General features: G+C 41.9%; 1 protein-coding gene across 2 annotated transcripts in view; it reads right to left on the bottom strand.

The window, feature by feature from the left end:
* The window catches only part of LOC135704700 (uncharacterized), a 169,739-nt gene that overhangs the window by 20,898 nt on the left and 128,725 nt on the right, over window positions 1–20,116 (bottom strand). For both annotated transcript variants that reach the window (XM_065226182.1, XM_065226181.1), the window contains exons 4-6: window positions 7,157–7,354; window positions 6,495–7,066; window positions 6,183–6,429 (exon numbers count right to left, since the gene is read on the bottom strand). In XM_065226182.1, coding sequence (XP_065082254.1) covers window positions 6,183–6,429; window positions 6,495–7,066; window positions 7,157–7,354 — 1,017 coding nt within the window. The remainder of the gene's footprint in view (window positions 1–6,182; window positions 6,430–6,494; window positions 7,067–7,156; window positions 7,355–20,116) is intronic.

Genomic DNA, 20,116 nt, shown 5'->3' on the forward strand with positions numbered 1-20,116 from the left:
GAGGTTACGTGGAATTATAAGATGTTGTTGGGCTTGAAGGTGAACCCCTGATAGTCGACATCGGTGAGTTGGTTGAAGGATAGGTTTAGCTCTCAAACACGACCCTGGTAGCCCAGCGCTTGAAATATAATATTTATAGACTTGGCGGAGAAGAACTCCCGGCGAAGTGTAAAGGGACCGGTGTTTTCCATGGTATCCAGTGATTGGAGCAGTTCGATGAGCATTTCAACTTCGGGATATTTGCAATAATTCTCGTAAAACTGATCCAAACACAGCTTATCGAACTCTATGAGGTACGAATTGATTATGAAATCCGAGCCGAACTGAAGGTCGTAAGAGGATCGGTGTCCATACAAAGTCCACCATATGGCCGTAGTAATTTTATCAGTGGTCGTTTACCATATTTGATCTAGTAACGCTTCACCACTTCGTTGATCAACCAACCGACATTCATTTCCTTGATTCGTTCCTCATCGTAACTGGCATCGATGAATTCGCCCGCTAGCAACGCATCTTTGACTGAGTCGATGGCTTGCGGGATAAACTCCTCCCCGAAGCGTTCATCAGAATCTGAAGAGCTTCTGGACCAGTTTCCTCTGATGATGCACGCTCGCTTCGTCTACTTACCACCGTCACCTGTGGTTCATCCGAGTCCTCATCATACTCCAATCCAGTAAAAGTTATTGGCCGAGGCCGTTGCTTATTAGGTTCAGTGTAGTCCTTTTCCGGTAGAATTTAGGAGCAACGAACTAAGAGTCACGACAGTTAGGATCTGGGATAGGATTCCTATGCTTGTTGTTTTGTTTCTTCAAAACAAAACCTGTGAACTTTCAAATTAATCGAGTTGCCAAACATACCATTATACAAACAAAAAAATCAATCTGATGACACTCTGGGCACTACCGGCATAACTGCGGCACACTGAGAAAAAAATTAGCGCAAAATACGTGTGTAGGGTGACCACCCCTTGGTTCATACGCAAGGTTTATGTACCTACTGCAAGTAGGTCACTCCGCACACCAATCTTTCGTCATCTTTTTTGTCAGTGTACCGCATGTGTGCCGCAGGTGTGCCAATGTTGCCGGTCATAGAACAAGCTGTGATTGTTTGTAAAATACCCATCCCGGCAACCCGGTATTTTTGACACCTTGAATGTTTTGGTTTGAAATCGCAAGCATTAATCGGATTGAGGATGACGCGGGAAGTGGTATATTTCTTGTAGTTCAAAGTCATTCCATGTAAGCCACCAATTCCATCGGATAAGGGGAGTCTCCCTCTACACAGTTTACGTTTAGTTGACTTGAGTGGTTTTTAATTCTCGGGAAATTCGCAGAAAAAGTTTACGTTTGCGACATTAGCTCTTATGAAAGAAAGGCAGATATATGGTTGCATGCTCAGTAAGCATTGACGTTGACGACGACCCTGCAACTCTTTACTCCTTGGTAAAATCCCATAAGCATCTGAAAATATGTGCATGAAATCTAGCGGACTTTGTCTTATCTCTTCACTCTAGTATCTTATGCGATTTTCATAGGAGTGAAAAGGTAAGGAAATGTCCACCAGGTTTCACGCACAGACTGACGATTGCGGATGCGATTTTACCAAAGAGTAAAGAGATATAGCACAGACAAACAGACGTAACTCTTTGAAAAAGTTTTTCTTGAAAACATAGTATCTCAAAACATATGACCGGAAAACAAACTTGCTCGCTAGCTCGCAGCAATATTGCAGTTCTATAGAATGTGTAGAAACGTCAAAGTGATCCGATGCCAGCGCTGCGGCGAGTAGTTCGCGGAACTGATAATATTCAAATCAACCGTTAAATGCATGAACGAAGATACACAATGGAGTGTTACGTCTGTTTTGTCTGTGGATTGTAAATTGTCAAAGTAATGCGCGATGTCAATCATACAAGGTCTGGCCAAACTGACTTATTTGTATTACACAGTTGGGTGGGGTGTGGGTGTACGAAATTTTGGTGTTTTGTAAGATAATAAAAGTCCTGTGTCCCCATAATGCCCTCAAGAGTAGACCAGAAGCCTAGCCTTTCGTGATGTGAAAAACAACGGTCTATCAGCCGTCGAAACCGGTGGCGAACATTGTTGGAGACTGACTATAGAGGATGATGAATATGACTTCTTTAGTTTGTTTAGTGTGAGTTGCAGCATTATTTGAATTAAGTTTACTAATGGGGTCTGATCAAGTCCTCTTGAGGTCGGTCTAGAATCTATATTTCGTATTTAGATCTATAAGTGAACTGCTGGTCTGAGTTCCTCTGGTATATACAACTAAGGATGTTCCTGAACATATAGTCAAACAGCACGTAATGTTGTGAACAACTTCAATGATAGTTGTCCAGCAGTGCTCCCATTTTATTTGCAACAATCCAATGCCTACGAGATTGTGCCGAAGGACTGCCGATGGATGTGCCCTAGTAGTGTCGAATCTATTTTCGGCATAATGTGCTGAGTGACTTACCCCTTGACCTACTGCTATTTATATCATTGTTGTTGTCATGCAATGATGTATTGAAAGATGCAGATTGTCCTAAAAGTATTTTAATAACAAATAGTGACGACACTATTTGCATGGGCAGCATACGGAGCCCTGCGTATGTAGTTGAGATATCGCTTGGATCGTATAGTGATGTCACTCACACAACATAGCCAATTGCTTAACCATTGAAGATATCAGATTTTGTATCATCAATATAAGCGTATGCTTCAATTGAACAGTAAAAACAATAATGCGTGGCCACGAGGAAAACCATGGAAAAGTGTGCATTTTGTGCTTTAAAAGCGTAAAACAGCCGAAATCCATTCATCAAACCCTGAAGTCAGTGATCGTTGCCAACTTTTTACCAGATTACAGTGAAAATAATGAGATTTATCAAAAAATTATTTGCGGAAGTTGTTATCTTGCTGTGTACAGGTGTTCCAAAGGTAATTTGATAATGGTCTGTCAATAATTGAAATCTCCATGGACGAGTGTTTACTAATCATGAGCCCTAAATGTTCATGAATAATAAATAATGAACATTGCCCGCAGCTTGTGTAACTTTGTCTCGAGTGAGTGAGCTCAAATCCATCGGTGCACTCGTCCATTGAGCTACTCACGAGCTACTCGCCGAAAAAAGGAACTCAGAGTAAAGCTGTCTCCCCCCTTGTCTTTGGTAGAATAATCATAAAATGGGCTCATCTTTTCACTTTCGAATCTAAATCGGATAAACATCTACGACAATTTGTTTTGGTGACCAATTTTTGTAAAGTTATACGTAAAGATTTTTCGAAAGTGCTGAGTAGATTAGACATTTTATTCTTTCAGATACACTGCTATAAATTCAATACGGTCATAATTGTGATGGAGCATCAATTTCAAATGATAATTGCAAAATAATCTAAAGATCATCGGATTATCGAGAATATATTTTATGTTCAATTACTATCGATCAGTTCGATTAATTGAGAAGTAATCGGATATCCCTTTATTTTCACCTTTTATGACAATAAGCAGCATGTTCCTGTCCGCTGTTTTCTGTATATGGTAAAGCGAAAAGTGAACTTTATTGTTAAAATAATGTTGGGTAGGTGCACCGATCATAGCCAAACGTTCCTATTATGTTGAAATCCTATTAGGTCGTATGGGGTTCTCAGATATCATAAAAGGAACGTATAACAATTACTAGCACATCTATCCTATACTTGACCGCAGGTAAAACAAATATTTTGGTTAAATTACCTGAAAAAGCTTTCAATCAGAGTTGCTAGAAATTCGTGAGCTCATATTTGCTTTTTCCATTATTAAAAAGCCTCCCAACCTTCATCGCATATCTGTAGAACCGACAAATTAATTGCATTACCGTATACCGAAGTCGCCTCCAGCGCAGTTTTCTGCTGCTGTTGTTATGGCAGCAGTGGAGGCAGAACGCGTATCGTGAATCAGATAGGGTTAATGTCCCTAATATTGGACCCATACATAAATTTCGATGGAAAGCATTTTTTTACCGATTGTTCACTAGCATCAACAAATTTTCATTTGTATTACTCAGATGACACATTGCTAGAGGACAAATTGAAAAACCGAAGATTTTTGTTGATCGGCCCAACCTTTAGATCCTTAGGCCAAAATTAGATCCGTTTCCCCTACCTGCTGAATGTGTGGAGTCGGTATCCATTGCACGGTTTTCCTTTGAAGCAAGGTTGCAAAGACTCATTTCAGCTAAAATAATGTTTTTCGGAATAATAAAACCAAAAGATGGTATGATGGCATGTTTTACTTGTAACTTACAAGAAGAGGTTACAAAGTATGCGTTGGAAACATAAAACCTGTAAATTTTGCTTTCTATGAGTCACAATCAGCGATTTGCTGATCGCTGAGTGAGTGAGTGAGTGAGTGAGTGAGTTTGTGAAAAATCGCTGATTGTGACTCTCATGAAGTGAAATAAACAGGTTTAATATGTCAAACACATTCTTTGCAACCTCTTCTTGTATCCTACCAATTCAAAATTTGATCATGGCATCTAATTATTTCATAATTTAGAAAAACATTGTTTTAGCTGAAATGAGTCTTTGCAACCTTGCTTTGAAGTGCAAATATAAATTTAGATACCAACCAACGATATGCTAATTGTCTTCACCTTAGCAATTGAAATGCGGATTGGAGGGACGAAATCCGCTTTTCGCAGCCGTTCATTGACAATGGGTGTTGAGTGCCAAAATTAGAGCGTGAAACGTGACCTTAAATTTGCTGGTTGCTCCATTAAAAAAGTTTTTAAAGTTAGACAATCCATAGCAGGCTTTGCTCATGCTTCTACTCTGCCAACAACAAACCACTCGCTCAATCAAACATGGCCGACCGTCGCCGAGTCAAGCTGGGTCAACTGTTGGACATTGCATTCGAAATTCCGGAAACGGGAGTGGTTAACATCCGACTGCTGTTCGAAGTGCTACGAGCACTGCTCACGAAGTTGGGCCTGAAAGATTTGGACGTTATGGTGGACTTGGGTCAAGCCGACAGCACTCATGCCCTAGAGGATAAACCGTTCGGCGAAGGATCCTTCGCCACCGAGGGGTTACTCAGCCCCAGTCTGATGGCGTTGGATCCGGAAGTGCGAGCAGCCGAAATCGCTCGAAGGCGAGCGGAGGATGTCAGTCAGGTGCTAAGTCTCCTCAAAGCGTACATGGTTCGGCTGCAAGCGTTGGAAGTCGGGTTGGCAGATTTGAGGGCGAAGCGGGCCGAAGATCTGGAAACGATGGCGAAGATGTTGAAGCAGATTGACCTGCTGGATACGAGATTGTGCGAGGAGGAGAAAAAGGTTGCCAAGCTGATGGATGAGATGGAGTGTTTGGGGTTGGCCTTGCTAGATAACGACATCAAGATTCAGGAGATCCATCGGCAGATGGATTTGATGGCGGTCGAAATTCGGGAAGTGAAGTGCCAAATTCGGTGTATCGAGAAGGATCGGCAGCAATTTGTGACGGCTGTCCAGACGGTTACGGAGCAGATCAATCACTTAGCGGTGGTAAAGGCTGATAAGCATGTAATGGAGGGGGAGCTTGCCCTCAAGGCGATGGTCGAAGATCTGAAGAAATACGTCCCTTACGAGTGCTACAGTGTAGGTCAGTTGGAACTGAGCAGCAATATAGCAAGGTTGTACGAGGAAATCTACAAACAGGAACAAAATCTTAAAGTGAAGACCTACGAATTGGCAAAGGGATTGCAAACCAAGGCTGAGTTAATCGACATGGAGAGCCTCCGACGGCAGCAGTCCAAAATCATGCTTCGGTTCAAACAAATGGAATTGAACGCAAAAACAAAGCCACCGACGGCGGCAGGAATTATTCTAAACGAAAAGGGAAGTGGGAACTGTTTGACCTGTGGATTGGATGCCTCCTTGGAAGGGAACTGGCAGCTGATACCAAAACCAGTCCAATTTGTGCCACCATCAAAAGCAAAGGAGATCTTCACTCTTCGAAGTCGCTACTGCGGGGGGGACTTTACCAGCGTCAGACCAGAGGAAAAGGTCGTTTCGCAAAGTCCCGTTCTAGGATTGCAATGCCTTGGGAAGTCTGTTGCGAAGCAGATCATCGGTGATGATGGTTCTCTGTATTTGGCAGATCCTTGTTCGGAACTTCAGGATAAATTGTAAAAAAATCTCGAATGTTAAATAAAATCAAACTTACCAGTCAAAGAACTTTCTTCCATCAATCGATCCATCACAATCACCCAGGTTGTTGGGAAGCTGTAGGCCTACGTAGGTTTCATCCGGTTCACCGGAGGCACTGCTACAGCCCGCCAGCGGGCCAATATAGCGCACCCTGCCGACTATGACCCGTCCGTTGCGGGCTATCACCTTCGCTAGATGTCCCGGCTTGAGACATTTGGCGGTCTTTGGCAGGAATGGCAGTGCCTGTTTCGAGGGGATGTAATCTGTGAAATTTAGAAAATGCCGTCAAAATTTGTTAGTATAGTAGAGGAGAATATCCTAAACATACCACGTTGGATGTCATTCTCGGAGCACCTTCGGTGCTTGGTCGTTCCGACAATAGATAACGGTGGAGGATTAAGCGGAGGCTCACAGTGACCTCCGGGATCTTCCAGCATGATGTTACCTTCGATGGACCTTCGCAAGAAGTCCTCGGCCTCCTCCAGTAGACTATCCGTTGAACCACCGGAATCGCCATGAATCCTGTACAGGGAGGGACCACCATACCTTCGCGGGCAGTTGCAGTCGTGCCTCAGATCCGGTAGCGATCCCCGTATCTTGTGCGTCGGTTCTTGGAAAGTGACCCTTGGAGTGTAGTGCATGCTCTCCGAAGGCCGTAGTGTAGACGACTGGTGACTTTGCCTGCAGATGGCGCACCGGATCGACGGTACACTCCGAGAGCGATGATGTTTGCTCAGAGTGCTGTACCGTGATCCGAGCGAGTAGCTTTTAGACGAATCGAACGAGTCACCTCGATCGGCCCAATATGCGTCGGTTTGGGTAGTCTGCGTGGCGATGCTGCTTTCGTTCACCGTCCACTGGGAAACCCCTGGTGAAGTCATGCTGTAACTCGGTGGAATCCTAGAAGGTAAGAAATAAATTCAGAATCAGTTTATGTCGCGAACAAAAGTCACAAAAACAGAGCTTGAAACAACGTCTAAGATAGGCTACCCCTTAACCGGATCCGGAGTCTTGAGCAGATTGCCCTTGCAGTAGTTAGGTGAGCGATTTTCACTGTTCTCGTCCGGTTCGTCCTGCTCCGGGTGCTGGCAGAGGTGGTCCGCCGAGCGCGATAGCTCCGGTACCATGCTGGTGAAATTGATATCGCTCAACAGCACTCGCCGGGCCTCTTGGGTTTTATCGGATGGTCTGTGGATTGATTGGTTGGCGGTGTACACGGTTCCCATCGTTGTTGTTGTTGTTGGTGGCGGCCAAGGCAGCAGTGGGGGATAGAGACATATAGATGATATGTTTTGCTGGTAGATACAAAGTTTGCATGTGAGCGCCACTGGTAGCGTGGCATGTCTATCTTAATCATCATCATCATCATCGTCATCGTGTGTAGCATGGGAAAGGGTACTTAACGGTGACGAAATAATTGGCATTGAAAAGCTAACGTGGCTGGAGGGTGAGAGGGCGCTGTGCATAAAGTGTGACTTGAATGTTGTTTAAAAAGATTCGTATATTTTATATTTTTCTCAGAAAAATATCATATTTCTCCACAACTTTGGCTTCATTTCGATTAGAAGTGCCGTTTTTGGGCTACAACTTTTTGGAAAAAATCCAAAGACGCCACACAGTGAGACGAAATTTAAAAAAAAGGTGGGGCATGGCCATTTGCGACGAAACTATTCAGTGCAGCATTTTAATGTCATCTTGAATGTTTCTTCAATGTTTGAGTACTTTATTTGAGTGGTGTAAATTTTTGCTTAAGGTGGGTATACACTCAGATAAAAACAATTTTTTTTCAGGTCTTGTTATAATCGATGAAAATGTATGCAAACATTGTAGATGAAGTCATTTTAAGAAACTTTGTTCAACACGACAATTTTCTATCTCTCAAGTGGATGAAGTTATATGGTGAAAATCGGGTACAATCGGTAGTACCTCCTTAAATACCGTTTTTTGAATTGTACATTTTTTTCAATGTTCTACAAAGTTGTAATGACTCTAAAAATGCATATTTTTGCTGAAAGAAATAAATTGCTATCTCTTCGTTTTGAGAATTTACGTCCGTTTTTATAATTGTTAATGCTATCTGTAAAACCTTACAAAACATTGAGGTACTTTACTAAAAAATGCATCCCCTTGGATCCTCCTATGAGTTGTATGTGTACCAGTACGGTATAAATTGCTGAAAAGAAATAACGTTGAGATAAGCTGCTAATACCTGCTATCCTGTAAGATACACTTACATAAAAATGTGCATTTTTAGAGCACTTACAACTTTGTAGAACATTAAAAAAAATAGAAAATTCAAACAAAAAAGTTATGGTAAAAAATCGTTTTTAAGGGGGTACCAAGGGGTAATCAACTCTGCACTGTGCTGAAACACAGCATGGCACACTGTTCGGCACGTTAGGGCATACGTTGACAAGTAGAATACAAAACATATCCCAAATGTGGCATCACTGTCGATCGTTGACGTTTTGATAATCGTTGCTAAGAATGAATCCTTTGTTTACTCCAATTGGCGTTGACGGCACCGTCGAAAAATCGTCTCTTCTAGAAAAGATCGACAGTTTCTAATGGGATTTTTCGGTGGAGTGAAAGGATAGTACGAAGTCCGCCATGTTTCACGCACAGTCTGACGTTTGCTTATGGATTTTACCGTAGGAGTAATGAGCTACAGAGTCGCCGTCAACGCCAACATTTCGTCACATTTCGAAAATCTGTAAGTATTTTCTGCACCATAAATCCAATCAAACTAACAATACTCAGTCCATCTAATTTGATTCGTAACGGGTTACCTCTAACGAGGGTTAGCCATATGCCTAGAAGCTCTGGTTTGGAATGTGATCGGTGAAATTGTTGAGTTTTCCGTTGGTGTAAACCGGTTGATAGGTACATGGAGTTCAAAACAAATCGGCACGTTCGCAGTACGTTTCTCTGTAGGGACGAATCTCCTCTGAACGGTGACTAAATTGTGCTGACTGCAGAAGAAATATTGAAGAAGTCTGTTTACAACAGTAGAGATGTTCCTGGCAAAAGGTGTACAAAACGTACAACAATCAGTCCGCATCGTGCTCTCTTGCCGTGCGGATCTATTTGCTTTTTGCTGAAGGAAGTGTTACTACTACCTAAAGCTGCAACAAATTTAAACAGCACTTTTCAGTGCTCAACCTGTAAAAATTTTCTACCTTGTTCAACTCTTATTCCTCTTCGATCCTTGTTTGGACCCTACCCGAGGTAATCCTTCTTGGATATCGATTTGGAAAATTCCTCTTCGATCCTTCAGATTCTTATAGTAATCTGCTTGGAAGTCGATTTGGATAAAAATTTACTGCCGCCATGGCGCCTAAACGCAAAAGAAAGGGGCAAACTCTTGACCCCCCTTCTGATGAAATTAATTTGAGTAATCAATTTGATTTGCTCACGGATGATGAGAATGATCCATCATCCAAGAAAAATTCTAGTAAACTTTCCCGGCTTAATGCCAAGAAGGAAAAGATTCCCCCTATTGTGATAACCACTACCGATTTCCATGCTCTTCGCATGGAACTTTTGAATTTCGTGAAAGTTAAGTTTTCACTACAAATTGGACGTCGGGGTGAATGCCGTGTATTGGCTGAAACCTTGGACGGATTTAAATGTCTTCTCAAGTATCTTACTGAGAAGAAGCACAAATTTTTTACTTACGACACCAAAACTGAACGTTTGTTCAAGGTTGTCATGAAAGGACTGCCCAGTGGTGAATCCCTGGATCAGATCAAAGATGAACTGGCAAAATTACTTGGAGTTGTGCCACTCCAAGTAATCAAAATGAAAATGAAATCCCGTCCTGGCGATTCGCGCAACGGGATTTCTAATGATTTTTATTTAGTTCACTTCAAGTCTAGTGAACTAAACAACCTTAAGGCCTTAGAAAAAGCTAGCCTTATGCTCCATGTCCGAGTGAAGTGGGAACACTTCAGGAAGACTGGAGGAAATTTCCAAAACCTCACCCAGTGCCGTAAGTGCCAGGGATGGGGTCACGGAACTAAAAATTGCTACATGCCAGCTAAATGCATGAATTGTGGTGATTCCTCTCACGCAAAGGACGACTGTCCTGTGAAGGAAGATCCTAAGAAATTTAAATGTTCAAATTGTGGTGAAAACCACAAATCCAATTTTTGGGAATGTAAGACTCGCAAAGCGATCCTACAATCTCGTTCTAACCGTCAGGTAGGAAACGCTCCACGTTTCCGACCAGGTACAAATTCCTCTGCTGTTAACAACGGTCAGCGAGGAACAAATTCTACATTCGTACCCGTAGGTACAAATATCTCCCCTGCTTCAAATGTTTCATCTGTACCTACTCCCCTCGCTGCTAACAATGTTCAGCAAGTTAATGGAGCTACCTATGCTGCTATTGCAGTGGGTAGAAATCAAAATACTAACCACCGTTCTAACGGAAATTTTGACAATTTTGACTTAGGAAGCATTACTGCCCCTAAAATGGAATTTTTACAGAAATCATTAATTGACATGATTTCTGATATGCTTAAATCTAACTCCATGTTTGATGCTATTCAAACTGGAGTAAAATTTGCAAATAATATTGTCATGACTTTAAAATTCAGTAATGGATCTTAAAGCATTAAATATTGTAAATTGGAATGCTCGATCTCTTAAAGATAATGAAGATGAGCTATTTAACTTTTTGCGAGTTCATAACGTGCATATTGCCGTTATAACTGAAACGTTCCTTAAACCTGACCATAAGGTTAAGAAGGACGCAAATTACTTGATTTATAGAAATGATCGTCTTGATGGACCCTGTGGTGGCGTTGCCATCATTATCCATAGACTAATCAAACATAAAATTCTTTCTTCATTTGAAACCAAAGTTTTTGAAACTTTGGGAGTTTCTGTTGAAACAAAATTTGGACAACTTACGTTTATAGCTGCCTATTTGCCATTCCAATGCGTAGGCCAGCAAAAGAATTTTCTCAAGGGTGACCTCCAGAAACTTACCCGTCATAGGTCTAAATTCTTCATTATTGGTGATTTTAATGCAAAACACCGCTCATGGAATAATGCTCAAAGCAATTCCAATGGTAATATTCTGTTTGATGATTGTTCTGCAGGTTATTACACTATTCAATATCCAAACAGCCCAACATGCTTTTCTTCTGCAAGAAATCCCTCCACTATTGATTTGGTCTTAACTGATTCATGTCAACTTTGTAGCCAATTGGTTACCCATGCTGATTTCGGTTCTGATCACCTTCCAGTAACTTTTGAAATATCCCAAGAAATAATTTGTAATCCCAACAGCTCTACTTTCAATTACCATAGAGCTGATTGGGAGCAGTATCGAACATTTATGGAATATAACTTCGATCCAAACATTCCTTTGCAAACCAAAGATGAAATTAATTATGCTCTTGAATCTCTGACTACTTCTATAGTTGAAGCAAGAGCTGCCTCAGTACCAAAATGCGAGGTTAAATTCGATTCAATTATAATAGACGATGATCTTCAGCTCTTGATCCGTCTTAAAAATGTCCGTAGGAGACAATATCAAAGAACACGCGATCCTGCCATGAAAGTTATCTGGCGGGATTTGCAAAAACAAATTAAAAAGCGATTCTCTGCCCTGAGGAACAAAACTTTTGAAAATAATATTTCTAAATTAGACCCGAGTTCCAAACCCTTTTGGAAACTCACAAAAATTTTGAAAAAACCTCAAAAGCCTATTCCAGCGCTTAAAGAAGGTGGTAAAATTTTGATCACAAATTTGGAAAAAGCTCAGAAACTTGCTAAGCAATTCGAGAGTTCCCATAATTTCAGTTTGGGTCTTACTAGTCCTATTGAGAATCAGGTTGCTCGGGATTTTCTGAATATTTTCTCTCGGGAAAATATTTTTGATGATTCCTGGGGGACTGATTTGGACGAAGTAAGGTCTATAACTAAAAATTTTCAAAATATGAAAGCTCCAGGTGTTGATGGAATTTTCTATATCCTTATCAAAAAACTCCCAGAGAGTATCTTGCTTTTCTTGGTAAAATTATTTAACAGATGTTTCCATTTGGCATACTTTCCTGATAAATGGAAAAATGCAAAAGTTGTTCCAATTTTGAAGCCGGATAAAAATCCAGCTGAAGCTTCTAGCTACCGTCCAATAAGTTTGCTTTCTTCAATAAGTAAACTTTTTGAAAAGATAATTTTGAATAGAATGATGCTTCACATCAATACGAACTCAATTTTCGCAGATGAGCAGTTTGGATTTCGCCATGGGCATTCAACTACTCATCAACTCTTAAGAGTTAACAATTTAATTCGTTCAAACAAATCTGAAGGCCACTCAACTGGAGTTGCTCTTCTAGACATAGAAAAAGCATTCGACAGTGTTTGGCATGAAGGTTTGATTGCTAAATTGAAAAAGTTTAATTTTCCACTTTATATTATGAAATTAGTTCAAAATTATTTAACTGACAGAACTCTTCAAGTAAATTATCAAAATTCCAAATCTAATCGACTACCTGTTAGGGCAGGAGTTCCTCAGGGTAGCATTCTTGGGCCTATATTGTATAACATTTTCACTTCGGACCTCCCTGATTTGCCTCAGGGTTGCCACAAATCTTTGTTCGCTGATGACACAGGCATTTCCGCTAAAGGAAGAAGTCTACGTGTTATTTGCAGCAGACTGCAGAAAAGTTTAGATATTTTCTCTTCTTATTTACAAAAATGGAAGATTTCTCCCAACGCTTCCAAAACTCAACTTATAATATTTCCACATAAGCCTAGAGCTTCGTTTTTGAAACCTAGTAGTAGTCACATAGTCACTATGAACGGAGTTCCAATTTCCTGGTCAAACCAAGTGAAATATCTTGGATTAATACTTGACCAAAAATTAACTTTTAAAGATCACATTGAGGGCATTCAAGCCAAATGTAACAAATATATAAAATGTTTGTATCCTCTTATAAACAGGAAATCCAAACTTTGCCTGACGAATAAACTTCTAATATTTAAACAAGTTTTTAGACCGGCCATGCTTTACGCTGTGCCAATATGGTCTAGTTGTTGCACTACCAGGAAAAAAGCACTTCAAAGGATTCAGAACAAAGTTCTGAAAATGATTTTGAAGTTGCCTCCCTGGTACAGTACAACCGAAGTACATAGAATTTCGAATGTTGAGACTTTAGCACAAATGTCCAACAAAATAATTAATAATTTCAGGCAAAAATCGTTGCAATCCTCAATTGCAACGATTAATTCCCTTTATACTTAGATAAGATTTAGTTTTAGTTTTTAGTTTTAAGATATCAATTGTTATACTGACATGCAGGTTAAAAAACCTGTTTAAAATACTGAATTGCCAAGACATGAACAATGTAAAAAACACTTAGATATATATCATAACAATTAAGGCTGGTACGTTACTGCAGTAACTGGAGCACCTAGGTTAAAATGAAATGTAATTTATTTTGAATTTGGAACAAATAAAGAGTTAAAAAAAATAAAAAAAAAAAAAAAAAAAAAAAAAAAAAAACGTACAACAAAGCCATAACCGAAATGAGAACGGCCAGACAAATATTCTGCATCGTGCGATGGTAAAATTTATATTTTGAACGAAGGATAGGGTAGGATATTCTATGCGAGTCGAGCTACATTTACAAATTTATTATGTAGAATAACTGATAAAGGTACATCAGCCTAACGTACTTCGGCTTAATGCCCCATAACCGAATAATCAAAAAGACAAAACGATTATCATAGGGATTTTCGGCCAGGTTCGAATATCGGTTTTGCTGAGGATCTTTCGATATTATTGCTTGTCATTCAGGCCTATTCTGCGAATCGTGTGACTCTCTGTTCCTAGTGAGGTGACTCTCCATTTGATTTGCATGGAGATTCACCTCACTAGTTCAACTGGGTGTGCAGATGAGCCAACTACATTGTGTAACACAGATCTCCAGATATCAATCACCTGAAAGGAATCAGTAATTCTAACAGACTTCGAGTCAGAATCGATCTACATGATCGAGTTTGTTTGAACACCATATGGGTTTGATAACTTCCGGTTTCTCTTTCACCTCCCACTCCGAAAATCAAAACATAAATTTTACGGTCGCGAGTGTCCGAGGTGGCCGTTTCGGAATAGCAGTATTAAAACGCGACACGTAAAGTTAATCAAATTAAATCTGTATTTTACGATAAAATAAGACGGTTACAAATTACGCGTGTTCGCGGTTCTTAGTGTTCTTCTCTTCTTTTACTCTCTGTTTTTTCAATGACGTTTCTTTTTGGTGCTGTCATGGCATCGACGTTGATGGCAGCTTGACTGTCATCTGTGAGCCCAGCCGAAAAGTGATAAAAAAATAGAGTTGGTCCAAAGTCCCAACATCTCCTCTCTAATACAGGAGGTACGGCTGGAATCGCTGAGGCGCTCTTCGAACGCGCGAAGAGTGGCGAGGTGCCTGGACTACTGGTTCTAGCTCGATGGCAGACTGGAAGTCCGAAGTGACTGAGCCTGCTGTAGACGCCGAGACTTGTGGGAAGCTCAACGAGGACGCTGATAAGGACGACGGAAGCACCGGTGACAATACCGGGACGTGCATCAAGCTGTTGGGTGTCGAGGACGGCAAGGGTGGTGGATTGCCTAGAGGTCCGATCGGCAATGGTCCTGGTGACAAAATCTGCGAGTGAGACTTGGGCAGATCCCACGCATCAAGCAGGATGTTGATGGGAAGCTTCTTGGTATCTTGTGTGACAGCTTTGGCATGTCGATCAGCTGCAGCACGGTCCTTGAGCTGGTTGATATGTGACCGCACGAGCTTCCGATTGTTGACCCAAACATTGTACATAACTGTACCGATTTTCTCCAATACAACTCCAGGTGCCCAGTGCCAGTTGTTATTAACGTAGACTTTCGCAAAGACCAGGTCGTCACGTTGGTAACTTCGTTCTGTTCTTGCCTCCGTCGGTTGGTTGTGAAACGTTGAGTGGTCAGGCGGCGGACGAAGCAACTCCAAACACGTTCTGATTGGACGACCGAACATGATTTCCGCTGGCGATTTGCCATCCGGTGCTGAATGGTTAGGAGTGCTTCTGTAGGTGATCAGGAAAGTGTTGAGTGCTGCGTGTATTGTTCCTCTTCCCTCCTGAATTTTCTTGACAGACCGTTTAAAAGTATCGACAAACCTTTCAGCTTGCCCGTTGGATTGCGGATGAAACGGTGCAATAGTAAGGTGGTCGATGTCGTTCTCCACACAGAACCCTTGGAATTCTGCACTGGTGAACTGTGGCCCATTGTCGCTGACCAACGTAGCTGGCATACCAAATCGTGCGAATACGTCCTTCAGGATGCCAATTGTTGCTGCACTAGTCGTACTACGAGTTTGGATGATTTCTGGCCATTTCGAGTACGAGTCCACGACGACGAGGTAGTATTCTCCGTTAATGGGTCCAGCATAATGTATGTGGACGCGCTCCCATGGCTTGCTGGATCTTGGTCATGGTACCGGGGCACACTTTGGTGGAGACTTCGCAGCGGTGACGCAATGTCGGCATGACTTGACGTAGTCGGCAATTTCGCTGTCCAAAAATGGCCAGTAGACGTACGATCTGGCAATGGCTTTCATTCGTTGAATACCCGGATGACCTCGGTGAAGCTGGTCGAGGCAGCGCTTGCGGTACGACGAAGGAATGACCAGACGTTCGCCGAAGAGGATACAGCCTTGGACAGTGGTGAGTGACTCCTGACGATCACAAAAACTCTTCAACTCTGGGTCGAAAATCTGCTTAGATGCTGGCCAGCCATCGTGCAGGAAACGGTATACCTTTTTTTGTGACAGGATCGGACTGAGTGGCTTTTTGTACGATCCTGAAACTCAAAGGAAGGATATTAATCGTATCGGTGGTAACTGACCTGATATCGTCCTCAAGAGCAACCGAGGCGATAACGTAATCCTCATCCGGTCTCACGTGCTGACTGATGAGTCGAGAAAGCACATCCGCGTTACCGAACTTCGCTGTTGGAACGTGCTCGATGGTGAAGTCATACAGTAGCAGCGTTAGCGCCCAGCGCTGCAATCGGTTCGACGTGTAGACCGGAATGCCTTTCTTCGAGCCAAAAATCCTCAAAAGAGGTGCGTGATCGGTTTGCAGATGGAAGCGCCGACCAAACAACATTCTGTGAAATTTCGTTACCGCGAATATGATGGCTAGGCCTTCGCGATCGGGTTGGCTATAGTTCCGCTCGGCCGGTGTGAGTGCTCGCGACGCATGCTGAACGACCTTCATGGTACCATCCGGGAATTTATGGCTGATAGTGGCACCAACACCGACAGAAGAAGCGTCTGCCGATACGACGATGTCGAGATTCGGGTTGTAATGCGTGAGGAGCAAATCTGAAGCAAGAATCTCCTTGAACCTCATGAACGCCTGTTGGCATTGTGTTGTCCAACGGAATTCGGTGCCAGCCTTGAGTAGCTCGTCCAACGGGAAACGAAGAGTTCTCATTATATGGACGAATTTACCGTAATAATTAACCGCCCCGAGGAAAGAGCGTACGCCGGAGACATCAGTGGGAGGAGCCATGTCGGTGATAGCTTGAATCTTCGCTGGATCTGGTCGTAGCCCGTTGCGGTCGAGCAGGTAGCCCAAATATTTGATTTGTGGCTGAGCGAACGTACACTTCTCTGGCCGGATGGTGAAACCAAATTCTTGAATCCGCTCCAACACTGCACGAAGATTGGTCCAATGCTCCTCAGTGTCTTTTCCGCCAACAACCACGTCATCAAGGTAACCAGAAGTGCACGGGAGACCAGCTAACATGGTGTCTCTCAGCTGCTGGAATGCTCCTGGTGCTGTCTTGACTCCTGGTGGTAGACGGTTATAGCGGTACAATCCTCGGTGGGTGTTGATGGCAAGAAGATCCCGACTACATTCGTCGACTTCCACCTGGAGGAAGGCGTCAGAAAGGTCTACCTGTCTGAACACGGTGCAGTTGGCTAACTTGGCGAAAATGTCTACTGGTAACGGGAGAGGGTACCGATGCGGCTGCAGGGCATCATTGAGGCCGGTAGAATAATCCCCAGCAACCCGAGCCAGTCATTCTCACTCGCCAACGTGACGTCGTTTCTATTCCATCGGGCATCCCGAAGCTCCCGGACTGCAGTCGAACCCTATGGGGCATAGATAGAGAAGGACCAGCATCACTAATGCATTTATCACATGGAAGCGTAACGGGCGACCACCGATTACCAGCTGTAGGGCCCACCAAATCCGGCTTCCTGCCGTCACCTATGCTAGCCAATGTAGACACCGTCCGCCACCACTATCATCACTACAACAGAGAACCGCAGGTACACCTCACGTAATGTCTCTCTCTCTATTGCAAAAAATCCCTGAATGGGTGAATAAAAATAAAATGCATGTTAAACTAGAATTATTTCAGGCAAGCATTTTCCTGACTATTGATATCCATCCTTTTTACTTTGTTTGATGTTCGTGCTCGAAAGGGCTTTCCAGGCCTCGATCTTTATACCCCGTTCACATTACAGCCTATATCACGTAATATAGGCAGTCTTGCAATGAGCACTCATACATAGGATTTCCAGTGAAAACTAGATGTATTAGTGCTCATTGCAAGACAGCGTATATCACGTGATATACGCTGTCTTGAAATGAGCACTCATACATCTAGTTTTCACTTGAAATCCGATGTATGAGTGCTCATTGCAAGACTGCCTATATTACGTGATATAGACTGTAATGTGAACGGGTTATTAGAGTCCACTGAAATATTTGATCTTTACCTTGATTCTAAACTGAAGGGGATTTGACAGCTGTACACTCAAAAAATATTGAAATCTAAATAGTATAAAAGTTACGCTAAATAGCAACTCTCCGTACCGACGCAAAGGTCGGTATAAAGGGAGAGAATGCAAACTTAGTATAAACATGGTTTATGCGTGCCATAGAATAAAATCGAAATATACTCACAATGCATAGATACGGTTTATTCAAGAGAATGTATTTTTCGCTTCTTTATTTCATTTATGTTAAATATTATTGTTTTCAAATGAAAATAAAAATTGTCTCAGGAAGCTTTTTTCATTAGTTTATTTTTAATTAATAATATTTAAAAAAAATACTTACAATTTCGATGCTGCCCAGCAGATTACAGGCGCAGTAGAAATCCGCTGGGACAAAGCCCTTCACCAGCACGAAGCTCCCAAGGGAATCCAGATGTTCTTATTCCTGTCATTTTAGTAAACACTGATCGAATTTCACTCCGTTATTCGGACTTAGTATAATTTTGACGAAAATTTTAATCGAACCAATGTATAGATTTTGAAAAACCATAAAATGCATAAAATTTAATCTAAATTCGTTTTGTAATATTTTTGAGAGTAGAATGCATCTGGCTCACATCCCGCATTTAAACGTGCAAAATTAATCTGCTATGAAGACCGAACATTTCTTATACCCCGTTCACATTACAGCCTATCTCACGTAATATAGGCTGTCTTGCAATGAGCACTCATACAAAGGATTTCCAGGGAAAACTAGATGTATGAGTGCTCATTGCAAGACAGCGTATATTACGTGATATACGCTGTAATGTGAACGGGGTATTATGTTGTATGTTTGCCGCGCAATTATGCTCATATAAGCGCTCATTTTTGCGCTCAGTTAATATTGCTGATTCACAGAAATCTTAGCATGCATCGACGTTTCACAAATAAGAAGAAGCAACATCCGCAGCTGTCAAACACAAATACAACACGAAACAAATCACAACCGGATATTGCGCATTTCACACCAAACTGGACTAATAAGCGCGTTTTAACTTATTAAAAAGTGTGATTAATACCCCGTTCACATTACAGCGTATATCACGTGATATACGCTGTCTTGCAATGAGCACTCATACATCTAGTTTTCACTGGAAATCCTATGTATGAGTGCTCATTACAAAACTGCCTATATTACGTGATATAGGCTGTAATGTGAACGGGGTATAAAGTGCGAGCTTCCGTCTAATCGTCTTGGTGTCTTCGGTGCACTTATTTCTTATGATGCAAGCAATAAGTGCTCCGAAGACACCACAACGATTTGCAAAGGTGCACTTTTATCACACTTTTTGCATTTTTGGGGCAGTCCAGTTTCAGTGCAATCAGCAATAATAACTATCATTCTTCGAAGCATCGGTAGAAGACGGATCCAACAGCTTGATGCACCTTGACGACCCGATCCGCTGGATTATCAATTGTATCACTCAGGCTATACTGGCCATAATTGTCGAGACGGGTGTCCGCATGAAATGAAGTAGTGTAACAGTCCATACACATCAAATATAAATCGCTGGAAATTAGCAAAAATTGGCTGATTTTGGACTTGACAAAAGATCAGCAAACCTTCCAGCAAAATAATGTTCCTGAAACTTTCAGCAACTCGAACTTCTGTCAAAATGAATATCTTCGGATAGATCGATAGATTGAACTATCTATCTAAGAACTATCTATCGAGAGTATTGTTATAACCGTAAGCAGTATGATGTCCGGGAGTCCACAGAAAGTAATAGTTACGGAGACGGAGAGCTGTAGTGTGGAAATTGATGTTCCCGAGCAAACAACTGCAGTCAATATGATTACTAATCATGTCAAGTATGAACATCCTCTGGAGAAATACTCGGCGATTTGTTAGTGTTTTCAATCCAATAAGCGCACATCTATGCTCGTACGGAGGTAAGCTATCTGGATTTGTCCATGTCAGACATTGTAATGCAAACTTTATAAACTGTTTCTGGATTCTCTCGATGCGCAGTACATGAACAGCATGATATGGAGCCCAAATTTGTACTCCATATTCAAGAACACTGCGGACCATAGAGCAGTACAGCGCTTTCAGGGCGTACACGTCGTCGAATTGTGCAGTATTGCGACGCAAAAATCCTAGCATGGAGTTGGCCTT

Source organism: Ochlerotatus camptorhynchus, unplaced genomic scaffold (assembly GCF_037179485.1).
Source record: "Ochlerotatus camptorhynchus isolate MF236.1 unplaced genomic scaffold, CSIRO-AGI_Acam_v1.1 ptg000246l, whole genome shotgun sequence".
Taxonomy (NCBI): Eukaryota; Metazoa; Arthropoda; class Insecta; order Diptera; family Culicidae; genus Ochlerotatus; species Ochlerotatus camptorhynchus.